The 20,399-nt window shown below is 60.3% G+C and overlaps 3 protein-coding genes across 7 annotated transcripts; 1 reads left to right on the top strand and 2 right to left on the bottom strand.

Annotated features, from left to right (window-relative positions):
• Positions 1 to 384: 384 nt before the first annotated feature.
• On the bottom strand, positions 385 to 12,933 carry PALD1 (phosphatase domain containing paladin 1). 4 transcript variants are annotated; one of them, XM_068688164.1, is made up of 19 exons: positions 12,750 to 12,933; positions 9,363 to 9,557; positions 9,121 to 9,223; positions 8,867 to 9,046; positions 8,483 to 8,647; positions 8,082 to 8,318; positions 7,841 to 7,989; positions 7,649 to 7,745; positions 7,465 to 7,569; positions 5,507 to 5,602; positions 5,233 to 5,367; positions 4,961 to 5,077; positions 4,702 to 4,881; positions 3,880 to 4,077; positions 3,661 to 3,801; positions 3,502 to 3,573; positions 3,214 to 3,354; positions 1,587 to 1,742; positions 385 to 597 (listed from the first exon to the last, which is right to left on the bottom strand). In XM_068688164.1, the coding sequence occupies exons 2-19, from the start codon at positions 9,545 to 9,547 to the stop codon at positions 463 to 465; spliced, it is 2,592 nt and encodes an 863-aa protein (XP_068544265.1). In that variant the 5' UTR covers positions 9,548 to 9,557; positions 12,750 to 12,933; the 3' UTR covers positions 385 to 462. The 4 variants fall into 4 exon arrangements, with proteins under 4 accessions (XP_068544265.1, XP_068544263.1, XP_068544266.1 ...); XM_068688162.1 differs by lacking the exon at positions 12,750 to 12,933 and adding an exon at positions 9,694 to 10,004; XM_068688165.1 differs by lacking the exon at positions 12,750 to 12,933 and adding an exon at positions 9,650 to 9,798.
• A 1,466-nt stretch (positions 12,934 to 14,399) lies between these two features.
• Positions 14,400 to 17,060, bottom strand: EIF4EBP2 (eukaryotic translation initiation factor 4E binding protein 2). Its single transcript, XM_068688167.1, has 3 exons — positions 16,878 to 17,060; positions 15,603 to 15,785; positions 14,400 to 15,505 (listed from the first exon to the last, which is right to left on the bottom strand). The coding sequence occupies exons 1-3, from the start codon at positions 17,014 to 17,016 to the stop codon at positions 15,474 to 15,476; spliced, it is 354 nt and encodes a 117-aa protein (XP_068544268.1). The 5' UTR covers positions 17,017 to 17,060; the 3' UTR covers positions 14,400 to 15,473.
• A 1,304-nt stretch (positions 17,061 to 18,364) lies between these two features.
• LRRC20 (leucine rich repeat containing 20) lies at positions 18,365 to 20,393 on the top strand. 2 transcript variants are annotated; one of them, XM_068688698.1, is made up of 4 exons: positions 18,387 to 18,556; positions 18,813 to 18,962; positions 19,108 to 19,275; positions 20,149 to 20,393. In XM_068688698.1, the coding sequence occupies exons 1-4, from the start codon at positions 18,475 to 18,477 to the stop codon at positions 20,298 to 20,300; spliced, it is 552 nt and encodes a 183-aa protein (XP_068544799.1). In that variant the 5' UTR covers positions 18,387 to 18,474; the 3' UTR covers positions 20,301 to 20,393. The 2 variants fall into 2 exon arrangements, with proteins under 2 accessions (XP_068544802.1, XP_068544799.1); XM_068688701.1 differs by lacking the exon at positions 18,813 to 18,962 and having other exon boundaries at positions 18,365 to 18,556.
• Positions 20,394 to 20,399: the final 6 nt, after the last annotated feature.

Below are 20,399 nucleotides of genomic sequence, written 5' to 3'. Positions count from 1 at the left end.
CACCTAATTAAAAATAAATCTTGCAGCGTTGATTATGCCTGTATGCATATTCCAGATGGATTTTCCCCCGTCCTAATGCTCAGAGGCAAGGCTCCCACTCACCCCCTGCCTTCCCACCGCTGCACCCCAGCCCCATCCACAGCTGAAAATCAGGAGGAACAAGCAAATACACCCCAAAACTAAAAATCCCCGGCTGTGCAAGGACCACGGCCTCTGTGAGCCCCAACCCAGGCATACACACCCACAGCACGCTCAGCATTAAGCACCTGGCCGACAGCTTTTTGTTTAATTTACAACCCTTTTATTGCGGCGTGAAGAACCCCCTCAATTCTTCTCCTGAAGGTAGTAGCTTCGGGGCTATCCCCTCCCTCCCTCTCCCCATCATTATGTTTTTTTTTTAATTTTTGTTTTTTCAGGGGGAAACAGTCTATTTTCCTGAAGGCAGCATCCCTCTCCGTCCCCCTACACCACATCCCCGCGGCTCTGCGCCCGCCAGCGCCCGCGCAGCCTCCGCAGCGGCTCCTCGTCCTCCGGCCCCTCCAGCTCGGGGAAGCCCAGCTGGTCCAGCACCTCGTAGACACCGGCCACGGCCGCCACCTGGAAGCAGAGCAGAGAGGTTGAGGCGGTTTTGTCCCCTCCACCCGTCCTCCAACCCCATAAAAAGGGCTGGGAGCAGCGGCCGTGGCGTCCCCGTGCGCGACCCCAAGCCGCGGAGAGGCACGGACCACCGCCTGCGTGGCACCGACCCCTCCCCGAGCTTCCCTCCAGCTGCTGAATGGTTTTATAAGCAGCTTTATGGTTTGTTAGCTTTGGCACCCTTCCGGAAAAGAAGTTACAATGTCGCCTTGTTGATGTGTTTTTTTTTTTTTTTGAGAAAGAACTGAAAATGCAAAGCTTGTGCTGGAGCACCGCGTGGAGCCAAAGGCTCCTTTGATGCGCGGTGGGGCGCACCTCCTCCCCGAAAACAGGGGCACAGGAGGCAGGGTTAAGCCCAGGATGAGGAAAAGAGCAAAATTTCTTCCAGAACAATGCGGCTGGAGGGGATTTCTTGGATTTGAGGTCTTCCCCCTCCTCCCCCGAGGTGTGCCTTGAGGAGCGAGGCTGGGGTCAAGGAGCTGGAGCAAGGGGAGGGACAAGGAGCATCACAGTGTGTTTTGCACATCAAAACGCGATAAAAAATTAAATACGGGGTGCTTTGTAAGGACATCCCTATGCAAACATCCAGGATACAACCTCCTGGATGAGCTAGGAGGAGGACCTGGCACCAGGAATATTTCCCAGCACAAATTAGCAGCACGGGGCAAGGGACGAGGCTCTCCCAGCTCGCCGAGGTGCAGCGTTTTCCTAAAACCCTATGTGTCTCCATCCAGGTAGGTTAACGAACAGCTTATTTAGGATGCTGTGTTGCAACCAGAGCCTTCCCAGCCCTGGGAGTGCTCAGAGCTGGTGCTTCGGGCTGCGATGAGAGGTGAGAGTGGGCTGGGTCCAGCACCCGTCGCACGAGCATGATGATGGCACGTGCAGAATGGCCGAGAACGGGGGCACCTTCCTATCACTCCAAACTCTGGTCCAAATAAAAGCCCTACCTCGCGCATCCAGAGGCTGAAGGGCCGCTGCCAGGAGTCCTTCTTCTCCAGGTGCAGGTAGGCGTTGAAGAGGATCAGGTAGATGTAGCGCTCCAGGTACTGCAAGCTCCTCAGCCGCAGCAGCCGCCGCTCCTGCTCGTCCTTGCCCGACCGCCCCTGGAAGCGCAGGGACAAAAAAGAAGCTCAGCAGCCTGAGCCCTCATCAGGTCGTGGCTTCCAGCAACATACTTTCATTTCTTTGTATTTTTTCCCCAGCTTTGCAGCCCTGTTCACAGCAGGACTGTGAGATCACGTCTGCCCTGGGTAAAGACATCTCCTCTGCGTGCACACGCCGATATTTGGGTAGAGTGGATCCTGACGTGGCTTCTGTGAGTGTTTCTAACCCTGCTCGAAGCCCAGAAGTGGCAGATGGAGAGGGCACAACTGGGTTAAAGACCACGAGCAGGATCAGAGCAACGTGGCCCCGCAGAAATGACCAATAAACCGAGGAACCTGACGCAGATTGTTATCCTCATAGCGATTATCCCAAAAAACGCTGCAGCAAACCCAGGACAGCTCTGCAGCAGCCGGGCTGGGAGGAAGCAGGCGGCTCTCTGCTGCCGGCTCCTGCCGAGGAAACCTCCCCAAACAACACATCTGCCGGCAGCGGAAGGAATGCATCAACCTATTTTTTCCTCCTGGGTTGGGATGGGAAGGGCTGGGGAGGAATCCGAGCCGAGCACCACACACTGTCCTTCCCTCCCGACCGTCCTAATCCCGCAGAGCATCCCCTGCAAGGCTCCGAAAGCTGCTCCCACCCACCCAAAGAGCAGGGTGCAACCCAAACCCATCTTGCAAAGCCCAGAAGGGGGTTTGGGGTGCCTGGAAGCACGCCCGTTTCTCCCAGCTTGCATCCACCAGCCAGAGCAGAGATGTCCCCGCGGAGCCTGCCCATCCCGGGCTCACTTTTGGGTGAAAAAAAAGGCAAAAAAAAGCAAGCCCTCTCCAAAGTGGCAACAAAAGGCTCTTCCTATGGCAGGGGAGCTGGGCAGCGGATGGCTCCCTGCTTATCTCCCTTCCCCATCAGGCCGGGCTGGAGGCAGCTGGCCGGGAAACAGGATGCGGCCCAGGAACAGCCCTGAGCTGCTCCTCGCTGCCAAGCACCGGGAGAGGGGCAGGGAGGTCGCGGGAACGGGCGGGCGTCTTCCGAGAAATAATGCTGCTAATTCATGGGAGCAGCTCCCCGCCGGAGCCGGAGGCAGCGGGGACGGGAGGAGAAGGGGATGGGGACGGAGCGGCCCTGCCCTCTGCCGGCTGCAGCGCCGGGACGCGGCTCGGAGAGGGGTGCGCGGGGTGCTGGACCACCACCACCCCAGCACCTTGGCTGAGGGACCCCAAAGGGTGGAAAAAACACCACCTTCACCCTCTGCTTTCCATTCAGCCCCCCTAAATCAGCTGTGGTGAGAGCCAAGAGCGCGCAGGCTGTGCTGGGATGTCCCACGGCATTTGGGAAACCCGTGGAAGACCCCAAAAGCCACCGCCGAAGGAGCCCCAGCATCCCCCTGGTGACAAATCCTGCCCTGCTGCAGGATCTGGCCGTCCTCCCCGGGGTCCCGAAAATGGAAAGGGGCCGGGAGGTGCTGCCCACCTGCCGGTAGGTGCAGATGATGATTTCCCGGAGGTGGTAGTGCATGGGCGTCATGGTCTCGCTGACCGTGTCCAGGGCCATGTCCACCTCCTTCTTCATCCGGTGGCCGTCGGGCAGGAGCTGGACCACCTTCATCACCACCTGCAGCGGGGACAAAGCAAAAGGGCCTCCACCTGCAGCCCCCAACCCAACCTCCCCACGCCCGTGCTCACCTCCTGGCCCAGGGGAGGCCCTATTCCCTCCAGGCGAGGCGGGCACGGGAGACCCTACAGCGGCTGCAGGACTCACCTCAAACTCCCCCTTGGTGTACTTGGCGTCGGGCACGCTCACGATCTCGTCCTCGCTCGCCTCAGGGACGCCCTGTGGAGGGGCAGGGAGGGTCGGGGAGTTAGGTGCCTGTAGGGCCAACCCCCCCAGCTCCCCACCAGCCATGGCACCGGTACCCACAGCGCAGTGCCAGAGCGCCAGCACGGCGATGACCATGGCCGTGGTGGTCCGGCCCCGGCCGCTGGCACAGTTGAAGACGAAGGCTGCCCGCGAGTCCTCGGCCAGGGTGGTCTTCATCGCCTCCAGCAGCCGGTCAAAGTCCTGCCGAGGGCGAAGCCGGGATTTAGGGAGGGTGCTGCCCCCCGGCCAGGCGAGGGGACAAGGGGACACGGGCGGTACCTGCTCCTTGGGGGCACAGAAGTCGGGGATGGGGATGCGGCGGTAGGTGAGGCCCGGGCAGGTGCTCTTGTGCTGGTTGAAGATCTCCTGGGTGGTCAGGCAGCTCTTGAACATCTTCATCTGCTTCTCCACCTCCAGGTAGACCTCCAGCCACTGCTGCGACTTCAGCAGGTCGCCCTTCAGCGCGGCCTCGAGCTTCTGCAGAGGATGGAGGAGCCCTCGCCTTCACCAGACCCGCTCCTCGTCCACCTCTTCCTCTTATTTTTATTTTTTTAATCCCCTCTCAACCACCCTGCAGCCAACACAGACCCATGTACCATGCCCACCACTTCTGCCCAGGGACCGTGGGCACCCCAATCCTCCCAGACCCCACAAAGCTCCTCCGTGCCACCAGGGTGCTGCTGGCAGCTGAACCCTGCTCCCTGCCCCAAAAAAAAGCCCCAAAAAAGGAGCAGTGAGGGCTGAGGGACTAACAGAGCCCGGTTTCCCTGTGCACATCTCTCAGGAGGGCTGTACAGAGAGGGAGATGCCTTTCCCTCAGCAGGAACACGACCTACGCCTCTGTCCCACATCCAGCTGTTTATCTGCAAAAACCTCGCAAGAATGGAAAACGAGGTCAGATTTAGCTCAAATGGGCCAGAGGGTAACGTTTGGAAGCACGAAGAAGAGGAAGGGCACAAAAGAGGCCAAGAGGAGATCAGCAGCACAGCCAGAAGCAGCGCTGGGGAGCATCCCCCAGCCTCCTGGTGCAACCTTTGCCCACCCTCCCCTCGTCCCTCCTGCCCCGAGGCAGGATGAGGCACCCCAAAACCCCAGGCTCACCTCCAGCTGCTCGGGCGTGGAGGTGGGCACGGGGACGAGCTCGTCGAGGCTCCCCGGCTCCCTGAGCGTGTAGACCTGCTCGTTCCCCTCCAGCACCACCTCCTCCCGCAGGTTGACCCACAGGATGCGCGAGTGCTTCCTCTTCGCGTCCGTCAGATACCGCAGGACGCTCCCAAGGGTCTAGGGGAAAGGGTGGCCGTGGTGAGGGGACGGCACTTTGAGGGGTGGCCCTGCCCTGTGCGGGGTGCGTGCTCCTCACCTTGGAGCTGGGCTGTGCCGTCCCGTAGATGGGCATTTTGGGCACCCGTCGGAAATTGGCCACGCTCATCTCCTTGACGGTGCTCAGCACATCCGGGCAGAAGCGCTCATCCGCCACCTGCAGCGGGACGGACAGGGCTGGGCGCCCCATCCTCGCCGAGCACCTGGACCCAGGGACCCCCAAAAACGCCCCTCCTGCCCTGCCACGGAGCGACCCCGCTCCTCCCACCCCGCCAAACCGATCTGGGGTCGGGCACCAGGACGGGTACTCACCAGCACCCGCGCCCCCTTGGCCAGGAGGTCCCCGGGGACGGCGAGCTCGGGGGAGCCGATGTCCGCCTGCAGCCGGTACAGCTCAGGGTGCCGGCACATCCACCTGCTGAAGCTGAGGGCAAAGCCCAGGGGGTACTGCCGGCGGGGGGCCGGGGGGGCGCGCCGTCAGCCTGGGCTCGCTCCCCCTGCCCGGCACCTCTCCGCCTCCGCGCGCTTCCAAAACCCCCCGGCGCTCCCGGCCGCGGCAGCTCGGAGGTGGCCCCGCCACCCTTACCTGCTCGTGAAGGTAGTAGTTGAAGGCAACCAGGTAGAAATAGCGCTCGAGGCTCTGCTGGACCCTCTGGAGGCAGTGGTCTTTGGTGCTGCCCCCCTGGAAGCAAGCGCGGGTGGCGTCACGGCCAGCACGGAGCCGGAGCCCCTTCTCCCGGAGCCCCGCACGCAGGGCAGAAGAGCCCCACGAGCTGGCACAGAAGAGCAGCAAGCAAGTTGGCCCAAAGCATTTTAAAACAGTCATTTTGGGGGAAAAGGAGATCGAAATCCCACTGAAATCCCTTAGAAGGTTTCATTTTTTAATTATTTTTTTTTTGCGTATTTACACTAACTTCACCGAGTTGTTTGCTTGGAAAGAAACCGCTTCCAAACGAGGAGGGGGTGAAAACCCTACAGAACCCTATCTGGAATCGTTTTTGCTGCTTTTTTTTGTTTAGTTTTAAAATGAAACATTTCGAGTTTTTCCACACCGAGTGATGCTCAGAGCCATAAATTCGCCTTTCGGATCAAACAAAGCCTTCCCCTTCACCCAGGGACGCGCCGGGAGCGGGTCCAACAGGACACAAGCTGCCTGCCTGTCCCGGAGAGACAATGTCCAGATGCTGACAGAGAGCAAAACCCAAACGGAGCGGGGTTGATCCACGCAAGGTGTTCACACCACCCCAGGCACCTCTACGGCCGAGGTGCTCTGGCTGCTGGGTTTCCCCAGGGGCTGCAAGCTGGGAACCTGGGGACTTTCTGCAATTCAGAAACCACCCGACCTCGATTTCGGGGGCCACGTACACCCAGTCCTCCTTCCCTGCAAGCAAAACCCCATCCTAGACACGATGGGAACCCTGAAATTCAGGAGGTGCACATAAGGATGAAGCTGTGCCGGGGTGGGACCGGGGAGGGCAGGGTACCACCAGGATGCGGCCGAGCATCCCACCCCAGCCCCTGCATCGCACCAGGACCTAAATCTCCGCTTTTTCCACCCAGCTCGGGGCAGTTCTTCGTGGGATAAATCCTCCGTGCCTTTCCTCTCGGCCTCTCCCCCCACCCGTGTCCCCCCCCGGCACATTTTCCTGGCCCCTGGCCATTGTTTAAACGTGCTCTCACTATGTGCAGACTTCAAATAAACACTCCTCTCGGCTAATTTACGGCAATCCCCGGCCATTTGTTTTCTGCCATCGAGGAAGACAAGGAGCAGCCCTCCCCGGTGCGAGGAGAGGGTCACCCAGAGCACCTTTCACCCCCAAGGCACCCAGCCTGGGCACCCACGGGTGCCCCCGTGGCTGCACCCACACCTGGCCCCGTGGCCGAGCGCACACAGCTTCGTGCCATCACCTGGAGCGGCACCAAACGGACCCAAAATCACCCTAAAAAAAAGGAACCGAGGGGGGAAATTTGGGGCTTCCGGCTCTAACGGCTCATTCATCACTCAGATGGAAAAATTCGCCTCCAAAAAGGCTGGAAGGGAAGTTAAAGGATGAGCCGGGCGCACCTGGGGTCTGAGCTGCCTCTGCCGGCCGAGAGCTGGCTGGGAGAGGCAGGAGAGTTGCTGGACCTCAACCTGCCGGTTCCCCAGTTTCGGAGATGACAAAATAATATTTTATAAATTTTTTGGGGCAAAAGGCATCTACCAGAGGCAGTGGCAATGCCCAGGAAGAGCAGATTTCCCCAACTTCACAGCCCTCAACCAAAAAAAAAAACCCCAAACGCCCCGCGCCCCAACCTTCCAGGTTCACACGTCCCTGGGACGCTTCCAGGGCGCAGGAAGTCTCAGATTTCCACAATTTACATTCTTCCCGTCCGCTCGCAGAAACATTTCTGTGAATTACTGCTGCCAAGAGGCCGAGCCATCCTCTAATTAACGGCTCGCTAACGAGGGCCCCCAGCTGACACCCCGGGGCTCAGCGTGGCGCAGTGTTGAGCGGGGAGCTGTTGCTCCTGGCCCCCCCAAAGCCGTGCGGGCGGTGGTACCTGGCTCTGGCGGTCTTCCCCAATCCCTTCCAGCTTCTTCTTGGCCTCGTGGACGGCTTCCTTCATGTCGTGCATCTCCGAGCAGGAGGCGATGGCGCTGTCCACCTTGCATGGGGAGAGCCGGTCAGCGGAGCCCTCCTTGCCCACCCCGAGCTCTGCGGGGGCCGTGCAGCTCCCCGCTTACCTCCTCCACCATCTGCTGCCCTTTGGGGACCACCTCGATGAAGCTCTGGATCACCCGAAACCTGCCCCTCGGCGACGTTTTGGCCGGCGGCTGGGGGCTGCCCACGGGGACGGGAGGGAAAATTAAAGAAAGGGGGCATCAAACCCATGCCCACCGGGGTCCCCCACGGCCCCGGGGACGGTCCCTGCTTACTCGGGCTTCTGCGTGGCTCCGCGGTGGTGGAGGAGGACGAGGGTGGCCATGGCCATGGCCAGGTTGGTCCTGCCCACGCCGCTCTGGCAGCTGAAGAGCAGCGCCGGGGGGGGTCTGCTGGGGTCCCGCAGCAGGAGGCCGGGGCTCTCCTAGGAGGAAAGGAGGTGGGCCCCAAAAAGCTGCAGAAAGCAAACCCCAGCGCCCCAAACCCTCGCAGAGCCGGCGCTTTCCCCCGCCTCACCCTGAGGAAGCGGATGAAGGCGTCGAAGTGCTCCTCCAGCGGGGCGCCGTGGGCGGGCAGGGGCAGGCGGTGGTAGCGGTAGGTGGGCAGGAGGAAGAGGGGCCGGCGGTACACCTCCCCCGTCACCTGCACGTCCTCCTCGCCCTGCACCCGCACGGCCCGCGGCTCGTCCCGCAGCCGCTCGACGTCGTCGTAGACGTAGTAGACCCCCTGGCTCAGCTGCGCGAAGTCGTGGATCTGGAGGAGACAGGGATCACCATCAGCACCCAACCCCACCGCGGGACGCCCAAAAGGGGTCGTCTCCGCCTCGGCTCCTCAAGTCTTTGCTCTGTTGGGCACCAAACTACGTGGAGATGAGCGTCAGAGCCTGGTGGCCCTTGCCACGGCCCCGCTGCCATCACCTCTTTGCGGATGGTGAGCTCCAGGTCCTCCCCGCGCGGCCCCCGGCGCAGGCCGTGGAGGTTCTCATGGAGGCTGTCCTTGCCCCGCGGCGTGTAGGCCACGAAGTCGCCCTCCACCCGCAGGAAGAGCACGGGCTCCTCGCGGACACAGAAGAAGACGCACTCCTGGAAAGACAGCCACGGATGAGGCGTGTCGGGGATGGCACCGCTCGTTTTAGGACAAGGCTTCCCAAAAACCTTCCCAAAGCCTTCCCTCCTCCATGGCCAGCAGCTCTGGAGCATGTAGGCCGCTCTCCCCAAAGATCTCCCATTGCTTCCCCATGCCCCCACTGCTCCTGTCCCACAGATAAAAGCAGAAACTCCCCGATTTTGAGCCGCACCAACCTTGTGGCCCTCCCTCTGCAGCTTCTGCAGGAGCAGCCTGAAGCCGTTGAGGCTGGGCTGCCCCATGCCGAACACCGCGTAGCCGCCCTTGGCTTGCCGAAAATTCGGGGCGCCGCAGCTGCCGGTGGTGTTCAGGACGTCCAGCTTGCTGTGCACGTCCCTGACCATGAAATATTTCCCCTGCGGGGTGAGAAAGAGATGGAGCCGGCTCCCAGAGCGGGTGGCAGGGGGGGGCCAGGCGCGGCGATGCCCACCTGCACCAGGTAGTGCTCCGGCGCCGCCTCGGAGATGCGCCCCACCGTGTAGTTGGCCTTCAGCAGCTCGTCATGGATCTGGAACTCCTCCCGGCAGTTGTACCTTGGGGAAAATATACGATATAGTCACAAAAAAAATTAAAAAATTAAAAAAATGAGATTTTTTTTTGCTGGAGTGGGACGGGAGCGTGCAGTAGGGGCACCCAACGCAACGGGGCCACCAAACGGCCGCCCCGACTCACGTGATGACCACGGGCGCCACTTTGTTGGTGATGATGGACTTGGCCTTGCTGTTGTGCAGCCCCAGGGTCTGGAAGGAGTGGATGCTGAGCGAGCGCTGGTCCTCCATGGTCCCGATGCCGTGCACGCTCTCGAAGGCGGAGGCCGGGCCGCTCTGCTGCGCCGCGCTGGCGGTCGTACCCATCATCCGCAGGCGGCTGCAGGGGAAAACAAGCAGGGGGGAGGTGAGAGGGATTTTTTCGGCCGCCCGGCGCGGCGAGGAGAGGCCCATTTCCGAAGAAACACGAACCCAGCCCTTCCCGTGCTCTCCGGTTTCCTTCCCGCGCTCCTTACGGGCTTTCTCCCCCCTCGTCCTCCGCCGGGCAGGGTCCGGCCCCGCTGCAGCCCAGCTCCCGGCGCCGCGGCCCCTCCGCCATCGGGGCTGGGTTTGCGGGAGCGGAGGGGGAAGGAGAGAGCCGGGATCCGGGCCCCAAAATCTGATGAGTCAGCAGATGGCACTGCAGAGTGACCCGGCGGCTTCCCGGCCCCGCAGGACAGCCATGAGCCCCGCCAGCAACGTGGAAAAGGCTCGGGAAGCCAGGAAATCTTGCTGGGCGTTTCGGGTGGCCCGAATTTCCTCCCGGGCTCCCCTCCCGCACGTGTGTGCGCTCACGGGGGGGGCGTGTGCGTGCACGAGGGCGGGCGTGCACACGCGTGCAAGCTTCATGCACGCACACGCGTGTGCTCACCGAGGAGGGATTGGATCGGGAGCGCGGAGCCCGCTCGTCCCCAAAGACAGAGGCCAGCGAGGAGCATCCCGCCACGCTCGGCCACCCCGGGACAAAGCACCGACTGTCCCTGCTGGGAAGAGCAGGGAAAAAAAAAAAAAAAGGAGTTTTTCTTGCTTTTAGAGCAAACACTCGGGCTTGCTGGATGGGCACAGCATGCGCTGGAAGGCGCGCGCACAGCCAGGCTCTGCGGGAGGCTGGATTTTAGGTGGAAAGCCACCCCACGTCCCCTAAATAACAAAGAATCGATAAAAAAATCCCGCTCACAAGCCACACGGCAAACTGCTGGTGGAAAAAGGGCGGTGTTTCCACTCACCGGCGGGCATTTCCCACCCCAAAAGCCCTCCACAGCCTCGTCGGCCCCCGAATTATCCGCGGGCAGACCGCGAGGCCGGGTCGGTCCCCCCGCGGGGAGCTGGCGGGGGCCCAAAGGCGGCGCTCACAATAGCCTAAATATAGCGGGGGGGCCCCAGCTGCAGGATGCATCTGCCACGGCCGGGAGGAAGCGTGCACTTGCCCGGCCACCTCATTGTCAGCGGGACGAGCGGGGACAAATAAATCACCGCCCGCATCCCCCCCCTGGTTGGGGCGTTTGGGTTTATGCCGCGCTGTGCGGCCAGGCGAGGATTTGGGATTTTTTTTTGCCCTGGTTATAGGGGCGACGGTGCCACCGTTGCTTTTCCTCATCCGCCCTCGTGCCCTGCCAACGCGACGCGGCCTCTCCCTGGGAGAAAGCCCCAAATTACACCCTGTCCGTGCTAGCCGGTGATTAGCAGCTTCCTAAATTAGGACAGGCGATGCCCTTCGCTGAGGGCACCGCACGGGTTTGGCTCTGGGGGGAGAAAGCTGCAGGCAGCGCCGCCCCGGCTTTGTGCAGAGTGGGGACACAGCCCCGATGGTCCCGAAAAATGAGGATTTGGGCCAAAAAGGGGCAGTTTGTGGTGTTCCCCGCTGCTGCGCCGGCAGGAAGCGCCGCGGCCGCCGGATGGAGCGGGGAGCACGCGGCACCGCCGAGCCGGCAGGGAGGAAGTGATGGAGCCCGGAGCTGCCCGTGCTCTCTCACCCTCTTTTCCCAAAAAAAAAGAAAAAAATATTCAATGAAAAATAATAATAAAAAAGAAAAAAAGCAAACAAACAGACGGCACATCCTCTCTGCGGCGGGGAGGGAGCCCCGGTGCTGAGCTCGCGCTTCTTGTTTTCGGGCAGCGGGGAGAAGGGCACGCTGGCGGCGTGCTGGGGCACACTGCGGGGCTTAAAAAGTAGAAAAATTGTTAAATAAAATTCATTTCAAAGGTGGAAAAGGGAAGGAAGCGAGGCCTGCCCCCCTCTATGCTTGCAGATTCAGCTTTTAGCCCGGAGAAAACAAGTTGGGGAAATAATCCTCCCCACCTGGGTGCAGGCACCGAAATCGCCCTGGAGTTTTCCCCTAAACCCAGCCTGTGCCAAGGGGTGCAGGATGGGAACGGGGCTTCTCTCACTGTGCTGGAAGGAAGCTGCTAAATTTGAGCGAAAAGAAAGCTAAAAAGGAAAGGTGAGAAATAACACACCCCTGGAGCTGCGAGCAAGCCGCTCGACCCCAAAAAGCCCTGAAACCGACCCTAAAAGCGCTTGGCGATGGGGAGCAAGGGGGCGATGCCCCGGGGCTCTCCTCCTGGGGGAATTTTGCCTTTCCCACCCCAAAAACGAAGTTCCAGCAGGCTGCGGCTCGAGAGGAAGATGCCAGGCAGGGCTTTGGGGGCTCCTGCTGCTCCCTGCGCACATGCCGGGCGCCCTTGGGAAGCCACCTCTGCGCTGCCCAGCCTGGATTTGCAGCCTCGTTAGTAATTTTAACGAGCTGGCACAGCCGGCCAACGCCACATCTCAACCAGCAGAAGTTTCCTAGAAAGCCCAGAGCGTTTCTCGCCCCCGGAGCACCCCAAAACCTCCCCCTGCACCCCACGGGACCCCCGGCACTGCGCTAACCCCATGGGGACGTTTGCCCATGTCCCTTGGCACGTCTGGAAATAATTTGCTGGGAATAAAACAGCTCGGGGGGGGCTCCCCATCACCGTGCCCTATCCGGTGGGAAATGGGGTGCCGGTCCTGGCTTTGGGGTGGCGAGAAGGGCGAAAGAAAGAAAAAGGGATGGGGAGGTGGGCTTGCTTCCCAACCCAACCCCGGTGCCGCCAGCAGAGCCGGACGGCGTCTGGGTGCCTGGGGAAGGAGTTTTGGGGGGGGTCCGGGTGGGATTTTCTGCAAAACCCTAGGGGAATGGCTAAGATGGGCTCGGGGATGGGGCAAAGTGCAGTTATAGGGCAGAATTAACGATGTGTGTCCCCCAAACACACGCATCCCCCCAAACACCCCCATATGGGGTCAAGCATCCCCCCGAGCACCCCCACAGGGGAACGAGCTTCCCCCAAACACCCCCGTATGGGGTCGAGCATCCCCAAAACGCCCCCAGAGGGGCTCGAGCATCCCCCCAAGCACCCCATAGGAGCTCCAGCGTCCCCCCACGCACCCCTACATGGGGTCGAGCCTCCCCCCAAGCACCCCAACGGGGGCTGGAGCATCCCCCACGGTGTGCGCCCCCGTGTGTGCCGCAGCCTTCCCCCCCCCCCGACCCCCTCCCCGGTCCGGTACCTGGCTGCGACCCCAACTCAGCTCCTCGGGGGGCTGCTCCGGGCCGGCCCCATAATAGGGGCAGAGGGGCCCGGGCTGGAGGCGCAGCCCCACGGCCGCCCCCCACCCCCGTCCGTCTGGCCGGCCGTGTGTCCGCCCGTCCTGCCGCCCGTCCGTCTGTCCGTCGGCGGGCGGGGAGGGCCGGGGGGGGCGGGTTTCAGCCTCCCCAGCGCTTCCAATGACCGCCGCGCTCCGCCCGAGCCCCGCGCAGGAACCGCCCCGGGGCAGGGACCCCCCCTCGGGACCCCCCCCCCCCGCCGGGCAGAGCCCCCCGCGGGGCCGTGGGAAGGGGCACGGGGACGGGAAGGACCCAGCGGGGGTGGCCGGGGACCCCCCGGGACGCTGCAGCCCCTTGGGGAGCCCCCCGCACCTTGCAGCCCTTTGGGGACACCCCGGTAGCTTGATGCGCCCTGGGGACCCCCTGGCACATTGCAGCTTCTTGGGGACCCCCCCACACACACACGGTCCCTTGGGTCCCTTGGGGACCCCCTGGGACCTTGATGCGCCCTGGGGACCCCCTGGCACTTTGCAGCCCCTTGGGGATCCCTCTGCACCTTGCAGCCCCTTGGGGACCCCCTGGCACCTTGAAGCACCTTTGGGGACACCCCGGTACATTGCAGATCCTTGGGACCCCCTTCCCCACACCCTACAGTCCCTTAGGGGTCCCCCCCACATATTGCAGCCCCCCTGGGACCCCTGGCACCTTCCAGCCCCTTGGGGACCCCCTGACAAATTGCAGCCCCCTGGGGACCCCCCTGCACCTCGCATCCCCTTGGGGACCCCCTGGCACCTTCCAGCCCCCTAGGGACCCCCAGCACCTTGCAGCCCCTTGGGGACCCCCTGACACATTGCAGCCCCCTGGGGACCCCCCCACACACACCCTACAGTCCCTTAGGGGTCCCCCCCACATATTGCAGCCCCTTGGGGACTCCCTGGCACCTTAAAGCACCTTGGGGACCCCCTGGCACCTAACAGCCCCTTGGGGACCCCCAGCACCTCGCAGCCCCTTGGGGACCCCCTGGCACCTCATGTCCCCTTGGGTACCCCCTGGCACCTTGCAGCCCCTTGGGGACCCCCTGGCACCTCGCAGCCCCCAGCTGCAGCCCCCACCCCTTTGGGGACACGCACACACACGCGGCCCTATAACCCTGCAGCACAGGCAGGACCGTGGGGGTGACACCAGCACAGCCTCCCGTGGAGACCCCAAATGCCCCGGCACTGCCGCCTCGCTCGCACGGGGCCACGTAAATATTTACAGAAGCCCGGCAGGCCGAGGGGAAGGAGAGAAGGAGCCTTGACACGTTCGGGTGGCACCGGGAAGGAGGGCAGGGAATGTAAACGGAGCCCGGAGGCAGCCCGAAAATGGTAAAGGCCGGGACGCGGCGTGGCGCGAGCATCCCACCGCCACCCCACCCAGGCTCAGCCCTGGTGCGAGGATTTAGGCGCAGGCATTTCGTGCCCAGCACGTGGAATTTTGTTCCCAGCCCTGTTTTTTCGAGGAGCAATTCACCACCCCGCGAATAAACGGGGCAAAACGCCCTCGGTGAGCACGGGACGCTGCGGGGCACCCCCAGCCCTCCGCCCCGCGCCGAAAATCCCCGCGGGCAGCAGTCGTAGAACCAAGATCTTTATTGACCTCGCTGTAACAGCAACCACCGGTGAGAGCTCTTCTCCTCCCCAACACCTCTTTCAAGAGACAGGAAAACCCCAAAAAGAAAAAACAAAAACCACCGACAACCCTGAAGAGCGGAGAAGGCGCCCCGAGAGGCCGGGCGCTCCTCGCTCTTCAGCCAGAATCCCGTTTAAGAAACAAGCCAAAAAAAAACCAACAGAAAAGAACAACGAGAAAGGTAACTCGGTAGAAAGTCGTAGAAACTCGGTAGAAAGCGGTAGAAACGTCGTAGAAAGTCGTAGAAAGGCAGGATGTCCCTTGGATTATCGCTTTTTCGGCTCGGGGAGCAGCGGTCCCGCGAGGCACCGCGCGGCTGACGGCCATCGCCCTCCCCGCTCCGCGCCGCCCCGAGGACGCGAGGGACCCCCTCGGATCGTCATTTTAAGGAAAAAAAATATATCTCTCTCTATATAACATATATATATCTGTGCACGTGTCACAAGCACCCACCCGCACGCCTATCCGCATCTCCACTCACGCAGCACCCCGATGCCAGTACCTGGCAAAGAAAATCCCCCCCCCGATCCCAAATCCCCCCCGGCATGAGGGCGAGATTTCTCCCTTTTTTTTTTTTTTTTTCCTGTTCTCCCCTTTTTTGCTCAGTACCAGAAAATATAAATATTTATCGTAAAACCAAGGGCTGCTCGCAGCGCACGGCCGCGTCGCGTTGCCCGGTGGAAGCGGGGAGCCCGGGAGCCGTCGAGGTCAAACCTGGACCCCAAAAGACTTTTCCCCACCCGGAGGGGCAGCATCGGCGGTGCTGGTACCTCCTCGGGTACCACAGCTGCTGAAATTTTCCGGGGGAGCTCAGCTGCTAAAAAACCAAAAAAAAAACAAAACCCTCGATTTCCAGGCGCTGTTCCTTAAAACAAGTTTTGGGAAGGGGGCAGGTGCACGGGAGCTGAAGGCGACGTGGTGAAAAAAAAAAAATAAACACACACACAAAAAAAAAAAAAAATGAAACGGGAGGAAAAAATCTGGGAAATGGCGAAGGAGAGCAGGAGGGCGCCCGGTCAGATGTCCATCTCGAACTGCGCGTCGTCCCCTGCAAGAGAGACGGAGAGAGGCGTGAGCGGGTCCCCAAAGCGGGGACACCCCCGGGGGCCCGGGAGGGGCCACCCCGCTCGCCCCGCTGCCCGTACCCGCCGACGGCTTCGCGTCGTGATTGCTCAGGCTGCTGCCGGCCTCCGCCTTGGGCTCGGCGGCGGCGGCGGCGCCGGGGCTGGTGACGCCGGGGATGTCGGGGAGGTGGCACGGCGGCGTCTGCGCCATGGGCGAGTTGCGGCGGTCCAGCAGGAACTTGCGGTCGTAGATGATGCGGGTACCTGGGGCGGGGGGACACGGCCTTCGTCAAACCGGCCTCCTCCTCCTCCTCCTCCTCCTCCTCCTTCTCCTCCGCTCGGAGGCATTTGGGCGGCCCGCCCGGACCCACCCCGAGCCTCTTCTGTTTGCAGAAGGAGTCGCCGCTGGCCGGCCACCATGGCACGAGGACACGCAGCCTCCCTCACGGCCTCCACCCCGAGCCACGGAGCCTCGAGAAGCCCCGAGGAGGCTCGAGAAGACCCGAGGAGGCTCGGGGAGGGAGGACGCAGCTCCACGCCGCCTCTCTGCCCTCTTATCAGTGCTGATAACCCGCCGCCGGATCAACGCCGCGGCGCGGAGCCAAGGACGCTCCAAAAGCCTCCACGGAGGCCCAGGGGTGCCGGAGGGAGGCCGATCCTCCCGGCGGGCACCGAGCGGCTTCCGTGGAGCGGTGACGTCCCCCTCGGCGAGGGGAGAAAGGGGTTTTGGGGTTTTTTTCCCCAAAACACCGCCTGCGCTCCCCAGTTTCGTGGGATTTTGGGGCGCCAACCCCATTGATCCCCTGCGCCAGGTGGCTTGGGGATCAGGGCGCAGCGATCGCCCCGAAATCCTAAATGAGCCCTAACGGGGCTGGTGCCGCTGCGTGGGGACGGGGGGTGCCCACGCCACGCGTGGGGGGGGTCCCACACTCCGTGGGGGCTTCCCACGCTCCGTGGGGTCCCCACACCGCTTGTGGGGGGGTCCCATGCTCTGCAGGGGGGTCCCACGCTCCAGGAGGGGGTCCCACGCTGCGGGTACAGGGTCCCCAAACTGCGTGGGGGGGTCCCACGCTCCGTGGGGGGGTTCCCACACTTCGTGGGGGGGGTCCCATGTTCCGTGGGGGGGTTTCACGCCCCGTGGGGGGGGTCCCATGCACTGTAAGGGGGTCCCACGCTGTGGGGACGGCTGTGGGGGGGGTCCCACGTTCTCTGAGGGGACAGGACGGCCCCGGGGCGCGGGTCACGCGTGGGTGACCGCCGATTTTAGGCTTTTTTTTCCCTCGAAATCGAGGACCGGAGGGTTGGGGGTGGGGGGGGGGGGGTGCAAAACTCCCCCGCCCCGCGGGCCACGCTTACCTCCCGGCGTGGTGGAGAAGAGGGTGCCGCCGGGGGTGGTGCAGTAGTCGGGGGGCAGCTGCGTGGCGTCGCTGAGGGCCACGGTGCGCGTGGGGATGGCGCGGCTCTGGCTGGGCGGGCGGCCGCCGGCGGACGCCATGGCCCCGCGCTATTGTCCCCGGGGCGGCGCCACCGCGGGGCGGGCCCGCCGCAAGCCCCCGCCCGGCACACGTGGCGCAGCGGGCAGCGCGCCGGCACCCACACCGCGAGGACGCGGGTTCGGGGCCCGGCTCAGGAAGGGAAGGCGGCGCCACGTGGCCGCCACGGGTTGGGGGGGGGGGGTTTGATTAGTTTTTTAATTGTTCTGGTCTTATGTTTGTTTGGTTTATGTTGGGATTTTTTATGCTTGGATTTTTTATGCTTGTATTTTTTTATTCGTACTTTTTAATTTGTATTTTTAATTTGTATTTTTTATGTTTGTATTTTTAATTTGTATTTTTTTATTTGTATTTTTATTTGTATTATTTTATTTGTATTCTTTTATTTGCATTTTTATTTGTATTTTTATTTGTATTTTTTTATTTGCATTTTATTTGTATTTTTATTTGTATTTTTTTATTTGCATTTTTATTTGTATTTTTAAATTTTTTATTATTTTATTTGTATTTTTTATTTGTATTTTTTACTTGTATTTTTTAATTTATATTTTTTAATATTTTTTTTTGTATTTTTTATTTTTATTTTTTATTTTTATTTTTTATGTTTGTATAACTTTTAACCTTTTCATTCTTTTCTCTTTTTCTCTTTTTGAATTTTTTATGTTTACATTTTTTTAATTTTTGGGCTTTCTACCACTTCTTATTTATTATTTTTGTGTGTTCATTATATTTTGCTTGTATTTTCTATTTTGGACTTTTAACCTTTTTTATTCTTTTCTCATGTTTATTGTTTTGAAATTTTATGTCTTTTTTAAACTTTTGCACTTTTTACCGTTTTATTATCTTTCATTTTTCTATTTTTAAAAATTTTCTTTATATTTCTTGTACTTTTTTCTTATTCTTGTATTCCTATTTTTTTATGTTTGTACCTTTTATTTTTGTACCCTATACCTTTTTATCATCTTTTGTATTTTTAATCTATGTTTGTGCTTTAAATTTTTGCTTTCTTACCATTTTTATTTTTGTCGTTTATATTTTTGCATTTTTTTATCTGTGTACTTTTTACCTTTTTGTGTTTTTTTTTTATTATTTTTTCTGTATTTTTGTTGTCGTACTTTTACTTTTTTGTGTGTATTTTAATGTTTTTCCTTTTTCCTGTATTTTTTATTTTTATTTTTATTTTCTTTTTTATTTTTTCTTTGCATTTTCCTTTATTTTTTTTTTTACTTTTGTATATTTATTTGTACATTTTTGTGTGTTTATTCATTGGATTTACCTATTATTTATCCCCTCCTCACGGCTTCCACCCCCCCCATCCCACCCCGGCTGCCAACCCCTGAGCAAAAATAAACCCAGGACACCCCTCCCACTGGCACCATGGCCCCCCCAGCTCCCGGGGCAGGCGTCCCGGGCCTTATTTTTTATTTTTAGCCGCCCGCCATCCCCGGCTCGGCGGCCCTATGCAGCGGCGGATGGGCGAGGCGGTGGCCAGGGTGGCCAGGAGGGTGAACGAGGTGGTGGAGGCCCGCGAGGACGCCCTGGGTAAGGCCGGGACCCCGAGTGCAAATCCCCAAAAACGCAAAGCCCGGAGGCAGCTGGGGAAGGGGACGGGGTCGCAGCCCTCTCCCCAAATTCTTCGTCCCGCAGCAGAGAGGCCTGCTGGGGAAGAGGGGGTGAGGGAAACGCGTGTCCCCGTGTGGGGCTGCGCAATGAGGGTTTTTTTGGAGGACGAACGTGGTGTTTGGCAGCCGCCGGCCTGCACCTGCCCCCGGCCGTCACTCGGCTCTCCCCGGGGTAGACCTGGCCGACTGCAAGCTGGTGGCCTTCCCCGCCGGCATCTACAAAGCCATGAGGAGCGTCGCCGAGGGCATCCACCGCATCTCGCTGGCCAACAACGAGCTCAGGGCCCTCGCCGGCCGCTTCGCCACCACCTTCAGCCAGCTGCGAGGTGAGGGGCTGCCCCCACAGCCCAAGGAACATCACCCCACAACACACTCCTCCCGGTGTTTGTGGTCCCCCGGAGGAGCTTTGTGGCAAAAAGTGGGCAATCTGCGCTTTTCTCCCCCAAATTCTCCGCCTTTTTTCTCCTCCAGAGCTCAACCTGGAGGGCAACCTCCTGCACCGGCTGCCCGAGGAGCTGGGGTCCCTGCTGCACCTGCGGGCCATCAACCTCGCCCGCAACAAGTTTCGGCGCTTCCCCGAGCCCCTGGCGGCCGCCCCTGCCCTGGAGAGCATCGACCTGGAAGGGAACGAGATCGCAGGTGAGACGGGGAGAGGATGGAGGTGGAAGCCGGGCGTGAAGGAGGTGCCTGTGCAGCTCCTCCTCGACCTCCTCCTGGGCTCCTCCATTTAGTTTAGCAGCAGGAGGGTTGCAGAAGGTTTGGGTTTTGGTGCTGGTGCCCTCAGCATCCCAACCACGTGTGGTTCCTGGTCCTGCGTGTCTTCTGCTGGGGCTGCCACCAGGCTGTGAGCCGGGCTGACGGTGTCTGGAGGCTCCTGAGTCACCTGCTGGGCACGCAGAGGCCGTGGGTGATGTTCTCCAGGGAGACAGGAGGACAAGCAGCTCAATTAATGCCTGCCTGGAGCCCCTGCGCTCCGAATCCAGGCTGTGAGTGCCACCAGCTGCCCTTTTCATCTCAAGGAGCTCTCAAGCTGCAGTGTAACCACGCGTAGATTAGTGCCAGGGCTTTTAACTCCTTCCCTGCTCATCCGAGGGGCTTCTGGAGCTGTGTTGTTCTCCCTCGAGGGTGATGCCACCACGCAGAGGCGTGCACCTAGTCGGAGCTGTCATCCCTTCCCTCGCCGATTCCCCAGCAGCCTTTGATCTGAGCTAGCTGGTTTTATTTCACCGTTGTTATCATATTCTGATCTGAGGAAAATTACTGTTGGCTTTAATTAGAAGCTTCTTGCTTTTTTTTTTTTTTTTTTTTCCCCTTGCTGCGTTTTAATGCCCGTATTCTCCTTCTCCAGCCGTTCCACTCGGAAAAGCAGGAAGAGGAGGGGGGAGAGGCTGTAAACACGGGCGCTGCAGCTCCCCAGCACCCCTTGCTCTGTTTTTTTGGGGGGTAAAAACGCCAGCCCTTTCTCCAGGAATCCCCCCTGACATTCTGTCCCCAATTTCCTCCCTCCCGCAGAGGTCCCGGTGGAGGTTCTGGCCTCCATGGCCTCCCTGCGGAGCCTCAACCTGCGTGACAACCCCGTGTGCCCCGACATGCGCCTGCTCGTCCGGCCCCTCGTCCCCTTCGAGCTGCTGCTGTCACCCGAGGGCGACGTCCCCGAAGCCTGACACGTCCTGCCTGCTGCAGCAGGACCTCCCCGCGGCCTCCACCTGCTGACACCGCCCGATTAAACGTGATTTGCACGCACTTTGCTCGCTGAATCGATG

This window comes from Anas acuta, chromosome 7 (genome assembly GCF_963932015.1).
Source record: "Anas acuta chromosome 7, bAnaAcu1.1, whole genome shotgun sequence".
NCBI classification, from domain to species: Eukaryota; Metazoa; Chordata; class Aves; order Anseriformes; family Anatidae; genus Anas; species Anas acuta.
Note: the sequence above shows the minus strand (reverse complement) of the source record. Positions and strands in the feature narration are given on the sequence as shown.